The sequence below is a fragment of the Parus major genome, chromosome 3 (assembly GCF_001522545.3).
Source record: "Parus major isolate Abel chromosome 3, Parus_major1.1, whole genome shotgun sequence".
Classification (NCBI taxonomy): Eukaryota; Metazoa; Chordata; class Aves; order Passeriformes; family Paridae; genus Parus; species Parus major.
The window spans coordinates 45,934,424-45,954,829 of NC_031770.1; the positions used below are offsets into that span (position 1 = coordinate 45,934,424).

Below are 20,406 nucleotides of genomic sequence, written 5' to 3' on the forward strand. Positions count from 1 at the left end.
TTATTAAAGAGGTTGCGTATTCAAGTGCTATTTTGTCATGCAAAGAGTCAAGAAATAATTTATGCTGAGAAATTGTTGAGGGCAATATTTGCTTACATCAGTGAAAGAACTTAAAGGTCCAGTTATAGCAAGGGAGCTGGATTTCTTCAAACAAAGTCTAGAAGAGCATATCGCCACAAATACATAGATGTGCATGTCTAGTTTTAGTTTTTGTGGGATGTAGTTCTAACTCTCTGCTTTTCCCCTTTCTTCATCTAACTGTTGTTTGTTATGGATACAAAGAAAAGTTTTTTATACATCTTGATAAATATGGAAAAGCAGTTATTAAAGTTGGAGATTAGCAGGCCTTGTGAACACAGCTCCTGGAGGGGCAAGAAAGGTGAGGCATGCCTGGGAGCTAATGAATAGGTTGAAGGAAATGTGTTGTTTGTGTTGCTCTTTAAAGACCACCTAGTTTGCGTGAGTTCAGTTGTGTCTTGTGACTTTTGGCTGCTTGACCACACACTTGAATTTACTTCTAAGGTAGAGATAGGCCAGGCCGTATTGAAAGTGGAATAAAATGTTGAACCATCGGGAATAAAGTTTTGCAAAATTGGGTTGTAAGGAACAGTATGTATCAGGTTGGACTGACGAAAGATGCTGTTAGGAATAGATGCCCAAAAAGACATCAGAGGAGCTTCATACTTTAAAAGAGCTAGACAGAAAGAATTGTGGCTTTCCAGCAGTCGGTGAGAACCTGGCACAGACTGCTGCTTTCACATCACAAATCACCACAGAAACTAAAAGGGTAAAGAGGACAGAATTAAATACTTGCTGAGAGGAAGCTAAGTACCTGGAAAACACAATATGAAATTTGCCAAAGATACATATGGTCCCTAAAGGATTTGGTAGACAGACACATATAGGTTATCCTTCATAAAAAATTGGTATAATAAAGAAGCTTCATAAATGTACCTCTGTAAGCTGCAATAATACTGCATTAGAAACTGAACAGAAATCAAGGTGTAAGGACATAAGTAATTTAATGTTGGGGGTGGGGGGGGGGGCATCTTGTTGATATTTTTAGAAAGGTATTTTGTACTCTGTGCCACGGCTGTAACATAACTGAGGAATTGTCTGGCATTTAAAAATAATTTTAACATCTTCAGCTCCTGAAAGTTCTTATATGAAAGCTTCTGAAAGAGGTATTCTTATCTTTTCCTATATATGTCACATGTAGATGTCACTAAATGACATGTATAATTGACATCTAGAAAAAGGTAGGGATGAAAGAATAGTTTAATATTCTGTCTCAGCTTATCCTGTCATACATATGTCACATGTAAGAAAAAATTCACAGTGGGGGAAAGGTGTAAAATCTTAGTCACCATGAAAGCAAAATTTCAAGGAGCTTATGTTCAAGTTAGGGAGCCAGAGTGCTTCACAGACTTGCTAATCTGAAAGAATGCTGAAAGCACTGTCACAGCCTATCACAAATATTTTAATACATTTTGGAGCTCTGATGATGGCAAAATTATAATAACTGCTTTTTATAAAAAGTAAAATATTGTTATTGCAAATAATCAGGCCAATTTTCATCATTTTTTGACTGCAGCAGCAAGCAAGTCCTTGGAATAAATCTTGAAGGAGGAAATGATAAGATATAATTTAGTATTGGGTATATGACCAAAGAGTAAAGAAAAACAACAATATGCAGCATGGTTTTAGCAAAGATCAATAGCATTTGATACATTGATAACATTTTATTTACAGCTGCTTTCCAGACAGCACAAGAGTGGTAAGAAGGCATTCATCTGCATTTCCTTACGTAATGGTAACACTGCAAATCATTTATTCAAAGAAGAAAAGTCCTGGTGGTTTTAGATAAGGGACTCTGGCATGTTACTTCACTGCCACTGGAGGAACAGCATCATTTTGTCCTGCTCCCCCCAGTGTTGTGATTGATGGATCCTGTCAGGCTGCAGGAAGTTTATTACATAATTAACACAAGTGTAGATCTGTGTCCTGACCTTTGCCCTGACCGTTGCACTTGTAGGACTTGATATTTTCACTACCAAGTAAAATTGTCACTCTACTTCTGCCTTCCTGTATTATGATACAAATTTCAAAATTAGGAACTGAGCGGACCTTAGGATTTCATTCATCAGGATGAAGGTCTGCATTAATTAGATTTTCATATGCTTTCTGGCATGATTTGTAGAAATATGGTGTATGTTAAATAATCTTATAATTTAAGATTATATGGGTTATATGCTGAAATTGGTGGCGTTGTCATGTCTCATAGTCAGCACAAATGAACAGGTTGTTCTAAAATACAGCTGCTTGGTTCAGTCAAGGAAAACTACAGATCAAGAGGGAGATGTGTTTGTTTGAAAATGGTTTGTAGCATTCCTTCTGGGGTAAATTTTTACTTCCTTAATTCAGTGATCTCTCTCTTTCACCTTTAATTTTGGAGAATTCTTTTCTCAAATTTTGTCAGACCTCTGCCTTTTCCATCAGGGCATTTCGGGAAGAATTTCAGGGCCATTTGAATGAGGTGCTACTTTTGCCCTGCTTGCCCTTTGGTGGCCCTGGGGACAGTGGCAGGATTCTCTTCTAGCAGCAGCTAATACCCTTGTTTCCAAAGGGGAGCATGCACATGTGCTCCTTAGCTCCCTTTGGGATGTCTCAAGCACTTGGAGCTGGTAGCATTTTGTGATGCTCTTTGTTTTTCTGTGTAGTGCATTGCTCATTCTTAGCTGAGTTGAAATCTCAGTTATACGCTTATTAAAGCCGTCTAGCACAACCCAGAATGTGTTTAAATTCTTAGTGATGATTGTAAGGCTAAAATAAAGGAAAAAATACCTGCTTGAGTTTCACAGGGATTGATGTACTCTGGTCCTATTCTTAGAGCTAGTGAAGAGTTACATGGAAAATTTATAACAATTACCAAGTGCACCATGAAAGATAAGACATTGTAAAAGGAGATTGAGATGCCAAGAAATTCAGAAAACTTGGCAAAAGTAAAGCATAGTGTTTACTGTGACAATCAAGTATAGGACTGACAAATGTAAAATTAATAATTGATAGTTTTATTCTAGTTTTTTGAATAGTCTATGAATGTATTCAATCAATACATTATTCACTGTAATTTGATAAATAGATATTTCTGACTTTAAAATTACATTGAACTGTGTGTAGGCAGACATTGAAAACTGTGGGAATGAGGAAGCTAGTGTTGATATGTCTTCTGCTTAATTCTCAGGCTTAGACAGGCTTTCTACTTTGACTTCTGAATTTGAGATGATGTGTGGGTTTAGTTTATGCCATCCCTGTGAACATAGCCAGGAAATCTGGAGGCAGAACATCAGAGAAGGAAGGACAATCTTCTTTGGTATTTCCACACATCCCTGACTTTATTAACGTTCTAAATGCTAAAAATATAGACTATAAATATGAAAAAAATAATATTTTATGTATAATATGATAATATGCAGTGTATATATATATATATATATATATATATATATAAAAGATATCAATATATAACATCTGTGGGGTTTTCTTCCCCTCTTAGAAACATAGGCTTTTATACAACCAGTGAAGGCAGAGATCAGCTATTACACTGATAATAAGAACAAAAGGAAATACATTTGACAGTATTATGGCAATATTTGCCCTAACCCTAGACCTTGACCAGTTTTGTTATATTTAAGGTTTATGTTGCCTGGAAATTATAGACTTTAAATTTTATTTTATTTTTGTTTTTTCGAAGCAGAAGGCTTTCATTTTTTTTCTTTTGTTATGAAACTATATTGTGTGGAGGCCTGTTGCTTGCTAGGTTTTCCATGTTTTATGTAACCAGACTGTGAGAAATCTGTCACATGATTTTAGGAAAGTATCTGTCAATAAAAATTCAATCCCTTAAAAAAAGCCAAAAAACAAAACTAAAATCCCAAAAAACAGCTAAAGCAACCTCACAGGATGAGAAATCCAGAACAGTTTACCAATCTAAATCAGAAAAGGATTAGAAACTCTGCAGTGAAAAAGAACAATAAATGAAGTTTCTAATCCTGAAATATTGGGCATAATCTCCCAGGTCAGTCTTCAGTGAAACAACAGACAAAACGAAATTGCTTCTTTTTATACTGCAAATGCATATTTAATATGCACTTATGCAGTACTTGGGCTTATTATTTAAAGAAAAGTTGGCTAGAATACCAATTCCTGTTTCATTCCCCAGGTTACATGTGCATCTTGGAAAACCTCTTCTTTCTCAGTAGTCACAAGCTGCACATTGTATTTAGGCTGAGTATTCAGGTTAGCTGTAAACTGGAAATTTGAAAAGATTGTGAAATATAGGAAAACATTAAAGAACTTTAATACTTTTTTATCATTGAGTTAATAATTTTATATGTAAAATGTTGGTGTGTTTGATATATTTGAGACCTGGTAAAGTACATTGAGCAGCAAAAGGGTGAAAATGGAGTGTGATTGATTTGCCCTGAAAAATTATTCATTAAGCTTTTGCTGTATAGTTTGAACAAATACAATGAATGCGTGAATATGTACTGAAAATTATTTAAGAACCTACATGCAGTTGCAATTGCTATCTCAGCTGAAAATCTTTGAACATCTTTGCCATATTTTTGTCTCTCTGACATGTTTGTCCTCCTCTGGCATTCTGGGGCACGTTTGGTGCTGCACTGTTCAGGTGCTCTGCCAGAAGACTGAGGCCTGAGTTAGCTGCCACCTTGCTGGCAATGTAAGTAGAAAGGGAGATCAAAAAAGAATTGAAACAAAGGAAGGATTTAGACTAATATGAAACAGCAAATAGATGAAGTACAGCATTTCCTAACTTTTGAATGCAACTCTCTGTTTATTGGCTTGGGGGGTATTTTTGTTGTTATTTTTTGTTTACGAAACTATGTTCATAATTGAAATCCTTTCTAAATAAGAAGCTGTAAGATGACTACAATTGTCTTTTTGCATTTTGCAAGACTAAAAATGTTGTAAACAGAAATTCACCATTTTGTCTATTTCTTCCTCCTTTTCCTTTATTTTCTGTACTGTCTCCCAGAAGTAGAGTGAGGTCTGTGGTACATTTGGCTTCAAAGCTTATGAAATCAGTTTGCTATGGGAGCATTTCTGATCTTACTAAAATGGACAAAAAAAGGAGTAAACTGGGGGAAAAGGAAGCAAGCAGATTTCAGCTTTTGAAGATGTGAACAATATGTGCATAAATTAACTCTTGAGGTGACTGAATAGGCTGCTCAGAACTGGTGTTATACTGAAGCTGTTCACTCTGTGTTAGGAAGAATAAAAATGGAAAATCTGTTCCCAGTGTGTGCAGCTTAAGATGTGCTGATGCAACTGCTGTGTTCATGGTGAAAGTGTGGTGTAGTGCTCCGGTCTTTTGGAGAGACAATCACTGAAAGTGGCAGAAGGGGGAGCTTTTGGAGTAAAACTCATTTTGATCATTAGTCTCAACTGGTACTCACTGCCAGCTGTGCTCCTGGGCTTTTGCAAATCCGGCACAAGGAGGATGGAAGACACATCTCTAAAGATAAATGTGAGGTTATAACAGTAAGATCCTCAGGGAAGCATTATTGCAAGCTCTGCTGTAGCTCAGTGCCTCAGTGAATTATATGTTTTTTCAGTACGACTATGACTACTCTAATCTTCTTCCAATTCTTACTTCCATTCGTGTCTCTTCCTCCCCTCAGTAATTAAGAAAATTCAAAGCTAACAACATTTTCATGATACTGCTGATTTATAAAGATTTTCTTGCTCACCTTGTAGCCTTTGCAAGGCTTGTCTTCTGAGCATATCAAAGATCTATAAGGTGAATTCTTTGAGTCAGGATTTGCTTGTGGACAATACTGAACGCTCTTTTTTACCCACCTTCTTTATACAAGGAGACAGTATGAATGGAAACCATACTGGGACAGGTAAATTTTCATTCAGTAGTGAATAGATTACATTTTTTACAGAGATGGCTTTCATGAACAGTGGTGTTCTATTCTTGGTCATAGGGATTGGATGAGAACCTGTTGTGTCATAGTAGTGGAGACAATATCAGTAGTGCTTCATCTTCATGGGAAAGGGAGAAAGAGGCAGATCATATAGAGGTGGAGAACAAGGAACTTGGAAGCTGAGCCAGAAGATTCTGGCTGAGTCACAGTAGCAAAATTATAACAAAATATCCCCAGAAGGCCAGAATCTGAGACTTCCAAACTTAATCTCATGTTGTCATTCTTGTAGTTGATTAATTGTGCAATCCTTTGTAAGAGAAGAAAAAACAAAAGTCTTTTTATCCCTTTGTGTGGTTTAATAAGTAATTCTAAGCTCCTAAAAAAATATCTTCTGAGTTTATAGTCATCATACTTGCTAAAGATTTTTGGCAGGATCCTCAGAATACTGTCTTGATCTAAAGCTGAAGTTCTTGCCGAATTCAAAATTTAGTATTCTCCCCATCCCTTGCCAAAATAATTAGGGGAGAGGTAAGAATGGGGTTCAGGAACTTCATGACCTGGAATTTCTAGGAAGAAATGTTTTAAACACAAATAGTGGTAATTTAACCTCTTAGAGGAAAAAAAGATATCTCAGAGACTTCAGTTTTAGTTTCTACTGTTCTCATGGCAGGTAAAGGCAGTCAAGAGAAAGTCTCTGCCACTCCACTCACACCTGAAGCAGAAATCAGCCAATCATCTAATAATTATGAAATTATTAGTCATTTAATTTTTCCAGATTATTTGCAAACGTCTTCACCTCCTGAAGGCATTACCTCATGTAAGTTATGAATATGAGGTGATTAAGGTGTCTGAGGCCAAAAGCTGTTGCTGCTGCCTTTTGTTTATAAACAAACAGTGCAAAATTGTAGCTCAAACTCTTGTAGTTGACTGAAATTTAGCCTGAGATCGATTTAAATCAAATTATTGATTCTTCTAGATTAGAAGGTACTTGCTGAGATAATTAAATAATTTTTACTATCCTATTTATTCCAAGACTACTTCATGCTGTCATGGACAAAATTATATCACTTCTCTTACCATAATCTGCATTAATTAAATTCATGGATGACATTTTTTGCACATATACTTATTTTATGTTGTTTGAATACCAAAGTATTATTAGAAACTTGTTAAAAACTACTATAAAAATTAAACTCCAACTGAATAGTAATTAAGATTCTGAACAATGTATTTGAATTTGAGCAAGACAGATGCTATAAAAATTAGCAAATGAATAAGTGGATTAAAGGGAGGTTGAAGCTTCATTTCCTGTTTTGTAATTTACAGATTGTTCCTGCTAATTAGGTCAAAGCTAAAGGAAGGGGTTATTCTGGGTCTGAATATGCAGGAGAAGACTCTTTAAGCATGACAAGATTATTTAAATGTTAAAATGTGCGGGGTGGAGGGGAGGCAAAACAAAATCTATCAAGTCTGACGTTTTGTGGTTATGGATAACGTTTCAATATATAATATAGCCTGCAGAAATGTGTCATTTTCTTGCATATTTCTTTCTTTTGGGGCGTGCAAAGTGATCCTCTGTGGTCAACAAGAAAGACTGCCTTGAACAAATAAATTATTTTGAAGAATTAACAGCTGAACTGTGATAGAGGGATATGTTGAATGAGCAGTTTTGTTGGCGTTGCATTTCAGGTGGTGTATCCAAGGGACAGAGGCAAACTAATTGGCAAATGTAACAAAATTTGTCTCATACAAGTTTATCTCATAGCTTATCTCCTGTTTTATTCCCTTGAATGTATTGTATTTTGTCTAAAAAGGGCTAGCAAACTTGGAATTATGATCAGATAATTATCAGATCTCCTAGATGTGGAGAAGAAAATCTTAGAAAAAACTTCCAACATTTTAATGCATTGTTTATTTTAGGATGTATTGCCACATGAAGTTAAAATAATACAGAAACTCCTAGCCAAATGTCACTTACTGTATCTTTTAAAAATTGCTTCCAGATGTTTAAAAGAAAAATCTTTTTAGTATGTTCAGAAAGCCTGGGAAATTTTACATTTTGAATAAAGTCAATGTTCAATCAGAAATCTTTCACGTAAAAGCCAGTAGAATAATAATTATCAATATCATTGTTACCATGCTAAAGTACACTTTCTGTTGCTTTCTTAACACAGTGTTGGTTTTTGTTTTTTCAAAAATACCTTTGACTTTGAATGAAGGAGTGGAAAAAAGATGCTATAGAAACTTACTTCGGTACAAACTGTATTCTCAGCTAGTTTATACTCAAACATGAAATTAACTTTATTACCCCATTTGTCTTTCTTCTTTCAGTATATCTATTTCATCTCTTTATCAATATCATGTGAACTGGAACTCTGGCATCTTTTTACATCTGACTGTTTAGAGCTTAAGCAACTTAATGTTCTTACAATGTAGATTTTAATGCAACATGCGTATGTAACTGATTTTTGTAGTCTATTTCTGGGAAAACTCACAAAGCATTGTCATATTTCAAACCACTAACATTTTCTCCTCTAATATATTTTATAGTATATGCTTTCTTTTCATGTTCTGGTTGGATAAGAAAAGCAAACACTTTGATCGTGAAATCTGGCCCTATAAGAGGAATCAGTATCTTCCTGTTCTTTAAAAGCTTTACTTCTCTGAGTTGCTGCTTCTGACCCTGCGTTTTAGTTTGGAGCACTCCACCACTCTGGAGCAATATAAAGTACAGTTTCATACAGAATAGTTATGAGGGGTTTTGTTACTATTCCTTTATTGAGAGTTTCTCCAAAGAAACGCAGCTAAATTTCTCAAAGACTATAATAATTTGATGATTCTAAAAAACAAATGCTCATTTAAGGAGTCAAGAGGCCAAACTCTATACTAGCTTTTTATGACATCCTTGGAAGAATTTGTTCCATCTCTTGCTAATATCTTGATTCTCCCTTTGGAAAAATTGCATAGGAAATTGACGCCACAATAACGATTCATGGGTTTTGTTCTTTTTTCACAGTGCAGCCAGCATATATAATATATACATATGTTTTCTTGAATGTCCTAATTAATCAGGCTCCAGGTCACTTAAAATCATTATGTATAAATATTTTATATTAAAGACTTACTATCACATACATTTCTTAAGAACTATTTTTCATTTAATAGCTTTTACTTCTAATAATTCAGATTTTCAATACAAATTGCAATGCCTAAATTTTTGTGTCCTGCATATAGCTACAAATTCTTCTTGATCTCTCATCATCTTGGCAGGACGAACTCTGTTGGAAAAGCTCTTTAGCCAGCAGGAAAATGCACCGCAAGAAGAAGCAGAAAAACTGTGTTCTCGCATTATTGCAATGGGTCTTTTGCTTCCATTCACTGACTGCTTCAGAGAGCCATGTAACCAGAGTGCCAAGCAAAGCACACCCACGTTTGATGTAAGTACAGAAAAAGTTGTCTTTTGTCCCTTTTGTCAAGCAGGACATGATTTTCTGATGTTTTATTCCCCTGAAAGAATTCAGTTTGTCATTTTAATGAAAATTGCCCTTAGGAGAGTGACCATCTATTTTTGTGTGCTCAGGTATGTATGCTTTTGTATCCACATTAACATGTTCTCTTCAAAGAACTTAATTTCTTAACTTTTTAAGTTATATCTTAGTCTGAGTCTGTTCTTCATTTGCAGTTCTCATTTTTGTCCTCTTTGAATCAAAGTATTACCAAGATTTCCATCAATAGCTGCCTCACCAAAAAATAAAAATTAAAGGCATAACAGAAAAGAGCACGTCACAAAATTTTACAGAACGCAAAATGGGTGTCTATCCTAGGTTGCTTGTTTGGTTTGTTTGTTTTTTCCCTGAAAATACTTTGGGTACAAAATAGTGCAGAGGTCAATGCAAATATGCTGGCATTCCAGCTGTAGTGTTATCTGTACCTGTGGGCTATCTGGCCAGGCGTTTGCCTACTGTTACAAACCTGAGTGTAGATGTAACCTCACATACTTCTCCTTTCTCTTGGGTAATTAATTAAATATTAGGATGTCTTCTTTTTGTAACCTATGGCACTTTGTACTGATTTATGCAGCTAAAAATAATTAGGGATTTTCACTTCACTAATTAGCTTCAAAACAGCATACAAATATTAAATCATTGACTTAATGTCTTGCTGGTGTAGTGAAGATCATCCCTATTTGACACATTAAGCTGAAGTTTGGTTACAAACAGACAAAAAAGTATTGGCATAGATATGAGAGAACATGAGTAATTCTTAACTCTTTAAATCTTTCACATCTTTCTTAAGGAATAGTGTAACAGAACTGGTAAAGGGAAAACTGAGAGAATAATTTTTCTTCCAGAGAATTCCTGTACAAGCTTTTCTAAATAGCCTGTTTTATCTACAAAGTCATCCAATGGTCCCTCTAGCAATATTATACATTTATGTTCTGGCTTTGGTGTTGCTGTTTGTTTTTTTTTAAGATGCAAGATTTGAAACATTTTTAACTGGTTTTTGAAATTAATTGAAAAATGCAGTTTAACTATAATACTGAGGTTACTCAGGCAACTTAAAATCACACAGCATTTGAAAGTGCTTGTGGTTTAATACACTCATGAAAGTTACTAGAAAAGTTTCTTATTTTTCAGGCTGTTTGAAAGAGTCTAGTAATATTTTCCACTCTCCTGCTGTTACCATATATTCAGCGATCTCCTTCAGATTATTGAATACCATATTTTTAAAACGCTTCTCTTACATTATAGTTTTTTTGTCAAATTCAAAGTTTTCAAAGAAACAGAAAAGGCTCTTTTTAACTAATATACTATGCTTTTTCTGAATAACAGTACTTTAATTATATTTTGTTTAATGTATCCAAAAGAAGGCACATAGTAGTAACCTAGTGTCACATCAACCATCTGTCAAGGTCAGGAGTTTAGGATGTTGCTGAATTAGCAGTGATCTTAATTTGACTTGGTCTATCAGTAAGCCAGAAATGTCACAGCTTCTGTGACTTTTTTTCTGTATAAATCCCCTAAATAGATCCCACTCCTGGTAAAACAATGTCAGAAGTGGTGTATGGCCCTGTTATATAACCAGCAGCATACAGCTGTCTTGAACACCAGATCTCCATAATTGAATTCTACATGGTGCAGAGCTGAGAGCTGCTGATGCTGAGTTTTGGAATATGTTTCTACTCCAGCCTGGTGACCACAGTACAGGAACACCTATCGGTTTATTCATTACACATTCTCCAAAACAGAAATATTTAGAACTTGCAGTATAAATTCTAATGGCTGAAAACTTGAAGATTATGCATCTCCTTTCTTCTTAGAGTAAATTTAAAGTATTTTACAGGAAATAAATACTAATTATTATGTAAGGGAACAAAATAATTAAAAATTAGCTTGCAAAAAATTATGGAGATGCTGAATATTGCTTTAAAAAGGACATGTAAGGTTGGCGAGTCATGTCCTCTCTTGCATCTCTCTCCATGTGTGTACTTTGAGGTTTTTTACTATTAACATTTATCTTCTTTGTTTCTATGCATTTTTTTAAGTTCATTAGAGCAAAACTTTAATGTTGATCTAACAGTTTATTTTAAAGACAGAGGAATTAGGACTTAATTAAGGACTAGTATTACTTCCTTAATTTCACCCATCTAGAATTAAGAGGTACATCTTCTTTGACCTTACTCCAAAACTGGGAGCAGAGCCAAACCCATATTCTTCATCTGAGTTCATCAGAGCCCCCCCAGTTCAATTTTGAATTGCCTGCAGTTTGGCTGATATCCTCTTCACTTAGCTGAAACTGCCATCAGCAAAGCTCCTCTAGCCCTGTCCTGGTCCCTGCCACCTTTTGGCCTTCTCCCTTCTTCATAAAGCCATGATGCTTGCCTGGTTCTTAATGTTACTTCTTTGGCTCTTTTGATTTCCATCTTACTCTGGTGCTTGTAAAGTCTCTTGGGTCACTCTTTCAGATTATTTTTTTTTTCTTTTGGCAGAATTTCCAACACTTTTTCCACTGAAACCCATCCTTGAATCCTTTTCTCCTTTTGTGATTTATACCTCGTATTTCTGAACTTTAAAGTACTATTTGTTTTAAATTAAATAAAATCCATGATTCTCTTCTTGCTTAAGTGTGGTCCCACAGACTTTATTTTTTGAAGATGTTAAGTTACAGTTCATGAAAACAATTCAGTAAGTTTTGTTCACTCTATGATCTATTGCTCATGGCTCGAGATGAATATAAACAGATTATTTAAAAGTCCTATTCTCTAACTCTGATCCCCTTTTCTAGATGGCCTCTAGTGAATTTAATTTAACATGGCTAATGCTGAAATCTCTTGAAATGTTTGCAATTGCACATTTTGATTATATTCTCATTTTCTTTATTATTCATGCTCGCTGGTCATCTCTACTTCTCCCTGTCTTAGAAATGTTTATCCAAATCTTTTGTCTTCTCAGCAATGCAAGAGATCTGGTCTGCTTTTTTCCTCCAACAATGTTCCATTCTTCAGTGTAGGCCATTAAAGAATAGTACATGCCCTCTTTTTAATTTCTTTTTGGATCCTGTTTCTTTCTCTTCTGCTCTGAATTGTCTTAATTGTCTGACTACAATTAAGCAGTGCATTAAAAATAAGGACAACTTCCACAGCTCTTAGTTTCTTGGGCTAATTCTGTAATGACTCCTAGAATTCAGTTTAATTTAAATTCTTGGCACTTTTGTCTCTGGTGTACACTATACTTAGTGGATGTGAATTTTTTTTTTTCATATATGGCAAACGTGAGGGATCAACAAATGTCAAATGAGAGCACAAATCTTAAGAGAACTAGCAGCTTTCACCACATTTATGCCGAGGACAGAGTCCAGTTTCCAAAGGCTTATATCTTACTCAGGTCTTTGGATAGATTTTAATGATGATTGGAGATGACATGTTCATGAAGTACCTCTGAACTTCTTGTCAAAATAGCCCAAAGGACAGAAATTTTAGAACTGATTTAAGAAATTATGAGAAAACTCTCATCTTCAATCTTAGCTTGTTTTATCATTTCTTTTGAAACAGTTGATGGCAGTTGCCCAGAATAAAAGATTAGACTGAAAAATACAAGTTGAACAAAGCTTTAAAAGTAACATAAATAGACAAGGGTTGGTTTTTTTTAAGACTTTTGCTGTTGAGAAGCAGTGGAAGCTTATGTTACAGCCCTTCCTACCTACTGTCCCAATATAAAGAGGATCTTAAAGAGTAAGTAAATGTTCAGTGGCAGGTTCTCTGTCTAGACATACGTTGCCCTTAATGCTAGTTTCCCATTTGCTAGGGAGGCTGCTAATTATTGCTTCATGTATGTCATGACAACTTACTCATCCGGCTATCTTTAGTCTTTCATGCTTCTGCTAGTATTTTATAAAGAAAAACAGAGGGTTTAACTAAAAAAGAAATGAAGTCAAGCAAGTAAATGGCAACTCATAGAAAGATGGATTAGCAAAAGCCTACAGAAAGCATGTTCTCTGAAAAAAATGCTTGCCTTTTGAACAGCTATTGCCTTTTATATTTTTTCCTTTTTAGCAGTTGTAAGTTATTCAAGAGGCCTTCTAAAGATTGAAATTAAAACCAAATATCTTCTGAGTGAATGATATGCAAGACATTAATGCCTTGTGAAAAATACTTCCATTCATAAACCACAGAATCACAGAATTGTTAAGGTTGGCAAAGACCTCTAAGATCATCAAGTCCAACCTTTAGCCCAGCACCACCATATTCACCATTAAAGCATATTCCCAAGTGCCACATCCACATTCCTTTTGAATGTTTCCAAGTATGATGATTCCACCACTTCCCTGGGCAGACTGTTCAATGCCTGACTACCCTTCCAACGAGGAAATATTACCTAATACCCAAACTAAACCTCCCCTGCTGCAGCTTGAGGCCTTTGTCCCTTGTCTGGTCACTTGATAGCTGTGAAAACTACCTACCTTCCTACATGTGGTGCAACTATAGTCTTAAGCTTTTTAGCATGTTACCTCGTTATATTTTCCTATTAGAGTAAAATAATCATGAAATTGGCATGTCCAAAGTGTACATCTTTGGCAAGAATGTAATAACAGGCAAGTTTTTCCTTCACCTGTTGGAGGATCACAGTTTTTAATAAGTAGGGATCTCATCTGCTTAGCTCCTCTCTTTAAAATCACTGAAGGTGTAAGAGAGCTATCTTCAGAGTGCCATCAGTAATGTGTATGAATTATAAATATTTGCATTAGATTTTAAACAGTTCATAACAAGGAAGAAGCTGGCATCTTCCTATCATATGAGGCAACTTTCTTTAACATTTCACTGCCAAAAAATTGTGACAAGTACTTGGTGTTTGCATTTTATCCAGTAGTTGCAATTAGCACACATGTAGTGTGTGGATGTGTAGTCCCTAATTATGTCTTCCTGTTTCCGATTTTCCAGTTCACATTGTATATTTTTAAGCTACAGTCAGTTTTTTCTTTCATAGCAAGTTCCTACTTTTTTCTGACAAGATTTTCAAGTAATTTTGTTCTGTTTCTGAGCATTAGATTTAAAACACCTAAATTCTGAATGAAAAATTGTGAGAGAGGCTTTATTTTATAATTTTGTAAGTGCTTTTGAGAAGAAAATTGAGCATACCTTAGTATCCCTACTGTATTCCTTGTTTGAGGAACTTAATCTCTATTGCACACTGAAGGGTCCAGGAATGACTATTTTTCAAGTGGCAGTAACAAAATATGCCATCTTTCATCTTTATTTGCTTGTAGTTTGATTTTGACTTGCCCAAATCTCTACACCTCTTTTCAGTGCTTCTATTTAATGCTCTTACTCTGTTGAGTACAGCTGTTAATGCCTTCTTGATTTATCAACAGTTTCAGCACATTCTATAATGAAAGGGCTAAATAAAATCTTCTGGATGGTATCTTTTTTTGCTGTGTTCTGATGTGATTTTATACAGAGTCATGTTTGGCAGTTTTGGATAGTCACCGCCCCTTGTGCCATTTGTAGTTATGATGCCTGACTAGGCTGTCATCTGTTTCTGAAATAACCCTTCCCCAAGGAAGCAGAGAGACAGCATGAATGGAAAATGCTGCAAAAAAGGCTGTTCTCCTATTATCTCCTGGCCACCTGTGGTGATGCAAATGCTTTCTAAGGAAATAAAGACACTGCTTTCTTTCTGCTGAGTAGTAGCAGATGGTGGGACTTTGCAAGTCGGAAGGAAGAGAAATTAGTCACATGAAGGCTTGACTTAACTTTAACTTATTTGCACTGCTGATATCAGTCTGAAAATTAGTTGGTAAACAGATTGCAGATAGACTCCTTTCTCTGAAGACAGCCAAAATACCAGTGATCAGTTTCCAAAGAACTTTCACAAGTACTGGCATCAGCTAGGAGAACTTCAGTTCTAAACTGCAGCACATCATTGGCAACAATGCGTGCAGCATTTTTTCAACCATACTTTCAATGCTTGGGCATATAATCTGTTAGATGGAATGTAGTCCCCTCTCAGAACAGTGTTTATCAGAGCAGTACTTTTTAGCTCTCAGGTTTTTCCTCATATGATGGAGTCAATAGTGAATAAAACTTTAAAAGCGAACAAATGAAAATTGTGGACTAGAGCAGAGAAAACAGATGGTTAATCTTCTGTCTTAATCTTTGTAGCATAGGTTACCATAGCAGTTCATTTTGGCTAAATCAAAGCCCTCATATATCCTCTTCCATTACCCAGTCACACTTTGTCTTTTGTGGTGAGAAATTCTGAAATTAAGTGTAGTAAAATGCAGAGTTGGTTGATCATTGGGCAGAATATTGTTCCTTTGCTATTTCACTGAGATAATTTCTTAAAAAAAATAATTTGTTTTACAGTTCTTGGCTCAGGCCCTGCAGTCTTCTACTCCTTTTACTCCTTTTCGTTTTCATTTCTCTGTTTTCTTTCTTTCCCCTCTTTCTTTCTTTGCTTCCTTGTGGTGATGCTACTGTATACACTTTCAGCTTAGGTGTTTTATGTGTAGGACATTGCTATGTTTTCAGGTTTCTTTTTGCTATGAACATTGCTTGCTTGCTTACTTTTCTGAAGAACTGCTTCAAGAGCCATATACTGAATGTTAAGTTTATATCACCTGTTTTAATTTTTTAGTATCATTGTCCATATGGTGAAGCTGGTGGTCAGCCTGTCACCTCAAGAGATACTTTATGACTTTCTGTAGGCTAGTTCTCTTTCTTCAGAATGTCAGTCATAAAAAGATGTCTTTTCTCACTTGGAACTGTGAATAAATTAAGAGTTGAATTTGTATATATTGCGCATCTTTCAGAGAGAGTTTTTATGTTAGTATAAATTACATTATCAAATTGAATAGAGGTGAAAGGAATTTTCCAAGGAAGCAGTTGGATTCAGGTGATTCAGATTTTTCAGAATTCAAACTTACAGAAATCTGTGTCAGTGTAAAACAATTCCCAATGAAGAAGCTTCTTTTCTCAGCTTATATTTCCTGATGAGTCAATGAGAGGACAGACCCTCAGGTCATGTCAGTAGTAGCTGATAACCTGGTGGTCTTGGGATGAGACCTTCCAAGTGGGTGTTCTACTTGGATGTGTAGAAGGGCTGGGTCTTAACCTGTTTTTGAAGGTTTTCTTGAAGGCTAGCCACTCTTCCTTCTTCCAAGTTTACTGTAAACTCACCAGTGTTCAGTTCTATTAAATGTAAAAGTTACTGGGGAGCAGGAAGAGCAAGGCAACAACATTGTAACAGAATGAGAGTAGATGCAGAAATCTGAAATTTAGTTTCCTGGTTTCATATCCCTGTGAGGGCTCTAACTGTGGGACTTTTGGCTCTCTTTGCCTCTCCTGGTATACTGTGTTGAATCCTGAGCAAAGTTTGATGGGATCAAACATGTTTTTTCTCTCTGGTTGAGGGAGGCTGAAGTCATTTCATGGGTAATAAATGCTTCATGATTTTTGACACTTGAAGTGTTCTCAAATTCATTGTTGAGGCATATTGGTTCCCTGAAAAGAAAAAATCCTTTTGACTCAAGTAAAATGCTTATGTAACAAATTTAGTTTATGAAGGTAAAGTGCTGCTTCAGCTATACATTACAGTATTATGAAGGACTTGCTGTTTTTCAGCCTTGGAAAACATCTGTGCTCACCAGTGCAGCCAAAGGTAGCACAAGTTGAGGGCTGTGTTTAATCACTCCTCTGGTTCTGTCAGTGGCAAGACAGAGCTTTGTTACTGAACCTGTCCTCAAAAAGTAAACCACTTTCCCCATTCTTAAAAGTATTGATTTCTTTATTTTAAAAGCTGCTTAAAATAAAGCAGTCTCCTGCTGATAAGAGCATTTTGAGGTAGTCTGGCTCTAGTTTCTCAAACTAAAACCTTGCTTCTACAATTAACTCTTGGTATGCAGTGGAGAACATGCAGTTGACTTTCATTTTAGATAGTATACTAGAATGATTAACCCTCCTGAATGGAAAAAAAAATAAAAATTCTTCTATAGACAATTTATTTTCTTGACAATTTCAATTTCTTGAAACAGACTAAATGCCAAGAAATTATATGCAAATGTGGACAAGCTCTTTGGAGCTCTTAGCCTGGAAAACACCTCTAAGACATGGAGTCTGGTCCCTTCTTATCCCAAGTAACATAAAATGGAACTCCTCTATGAGTTTATTTCATTCCATCTTAAATGCAGTTATACTCTCTCCTCTCCCTGTTCTTCAACTTCTTCCCACTGAAAGAATGCTATCCAGAATGATTTGATGAGTAGGAACCTTCTTGTAACTACTGCTCTGTGTTTACTCTTGGCCCATTTGTACTTGCCTACAACATTCCAACACTTCTGGTCTTCCCTTTTCAGGATAGCTTCAAATGTTTATGGTTTTAGTGAAAAAATTTGCAAGTTTACCATTAAAAAAAAAATGTTCTGCAAAATAGAGCCCTATTGCATCAGAGCTCAGCACATCAGGTGTGTTAGTGCCAATGCACTCTCATGTAAGAAAGTTTAGAGGTACTGCTGAATTACTTCCTCCCTCTACTACTACCCAATGCTAGAGAACTGTGCTGCTGTACTGCCTCACCTTCCCACCTGACTGTACTTTGATTATTTCCTTGAGAGTTGTCTAAATATCATTGGTCAGATTTTTTCCCCCTTGAGCTTCACATTGTTAATTCATGCCTTTGCAGCCATTTGGAGCAAATGTGTATAGACCAATTGCTATTTCAATTCCATCTCCTGTACCTCTTTTAAGCCCTTTTCACAGTGGCTATTTTTGTTCTTTGAACTGGAAGCAGATAGACAGCTGATTAAAAACTGAAAGGACATTGAGCAGAAGGTTGTATTACCTGTGTATTTCCAGGAGCAGCGTAGCATACATTCAGGGTTGCATATTGTACTCCTACAGTGGGGGGGGATATAGTATCCTGTAACTCAGTCTGTGGCCCAGGGAACAAAACCGGTGTGAAAATTGTATGAAAAATGTGTGACCCCTTTTCTGAAAGGTCCAGGCCCACCAGAATGACTTCAGATGTTTGCTGCAGGTCTAACTCATGGCCCTAGCTTTGGGCTCACCAGCCACATGGCACTTGCTAGAGGCCTTTCTTTGAGTAGTTTTCAAAATTCATTTCCGTCTTTAAAGACGAGCTGGAAAGAATCTCCAGCTCAAGTAGTGAAGTGAATATTTAATATTTAATTTATTATATAGTTGAAGTGTAACACTGTGGTACCAGAGAATGGCAAGTTGTAACAAAAAGCCATTCTCTGTCTGGGAAGAGAGTGAGTTAAACTACAGACCTGAGTCCCTGTGACTCTAAATGCTGCTAGCATCTAAAAGTGGTAAAATGTATATTGATTAGGTAGCATCAGATCCTGCAGGCAGTTTGCCTCGCCCATGTGCAGATGCTCTGCACTTTTAAGAACCAGTGGAAAGTGCTGTGTAAGGATGTGTGGAAACGAGAACTCTTCTTGACATAATGTTTAGTGCACTGGACTCAGACAGCTTGAAGCTTCCAGTGTCTGCCCAGATATGAGTCTGAAAAAAATAAGGCTGGCATCATTCATTACAAGGATATAAATGTAATTTTTTTCCCCTCAAAAGAGATGCTTTAAAGACTAAATAGTGGAGTTTGAGCAAGATGAACTGGGAATTCCAGATGTATCCAAAACTTGATCACGGTAAGCATATTCACTGACTATGCACAATGGTATTTAGTAAAAATTGCCTCTGAAAAGAAAGATTTAAAGGAGAAAAATTTGAAAGCGGAAATCTAGGTTCATGGATGATTGCTGTGTAATTATTAATACTAAAAACAAATCTGGATTTATTTTTTTTTTTAATTTGGGTTATTTTGTTTATTTTGCTTGAACCAGACTTCAGCATCACAGAATTGGCTGCATATCTCTTTCTTTAAACTGTTCTAATAATCATGCACATTTATGGCATTATCAGATTTGAAAAATGAGAAAAGAGATGGATTAGTATATTAACTGACAAGGAGCTAAAGACAAAGCATAAAGAGGATTATATTTTGGACCATAGCTTCAGTGCATAGGAATTAGGACATTCAAATGATTTGTATCTTTTGAAGGGCATGAAAGTAGAGACAGGGTTAATCTTTTTCCCTTTTAAAGTGTGATTTATGGACTATCAACTTTCCATCCAGAGCTTCAGACTACCTTTCTATCATGAGGGTTTCTCATATTGGAAAATATGTTTATAAGCTTGCAAGTAATCTGAAAGTAGTTGTTGTTAAATACCTTGTCTATATATTGAAAATGGATATTCTTTCATTGTAGTGCAAGTTCCTTGGAGGCATTTTTGAAAATCTGCATTTTTACATCTGTAAATTTCCATTACATGAGGAGTCTATTCTATTGTTTTGCTCTGTATTGAACAGAAAATAAAGAAATCCCTCCCCACACCCCCAAATGCAATACAGACAAAAAAAACTGCCTTTCATACTCACAGATAAAGCTCCCATGCTGGGTTAAGAGTTTATCAAGTTGTGTGATGTTTTAATTTATAACTGCTTACATTTTATATGCCGTAAATTACATCAGCAAGAACATAGGTACTTCATATTTTCTTACCTTCATAATGTATACCATCTGCACAATAATTCTGAGAGTTTGTTCGGTTTTTTTAAATACATCTTGATTCGTGTAGACTAATCTTATTTGAAGAATCTGTTGCTAAATTATTGTATTATATCTTTCAAGAACTGTCATAGTGAAATGTCATGTCCAGGGCCAGTTTAACTGTTTGTCTTCTTCATTTATGCTATGTTAACATTATCTACAGTCAGTTGTCTTTTGTTTTACTGCCCAGTAACCCTACATGTAATCCTATTGAAAGTCATCTGTGCTTAGCCAGTTAACCCTGTGCAGAGCATGTTCTTCCCTGTGCTCCCTGGACTGTAAAAGATGGTAGAGTGGGAAAGAAAAAAACTTTTCTGGTTTGCCT

General features: G+C 35.8%; 1 protein-coding gene across 1 annotated transcript in view; it reads left to right on the forward strand.

Moving 5' to 3' along the window:
- Nucleotides 1-20,406, forward strand: part of FMN2 (formin 2) — a 154,099-nt gene that overhangs the window by 7,892 nt on the left and 125,801 nt on the right. The window contains exon 2 of the mRNA XM_033512685.1: nt 9,225-9,391. Coding sequence (XP_033368576.1) covers nt 9,225-9,391 — 167 coding nt within the window. The remainder of the gene's footprint in view (nt 1-9,224; nt 9,392-20,406) is intronic.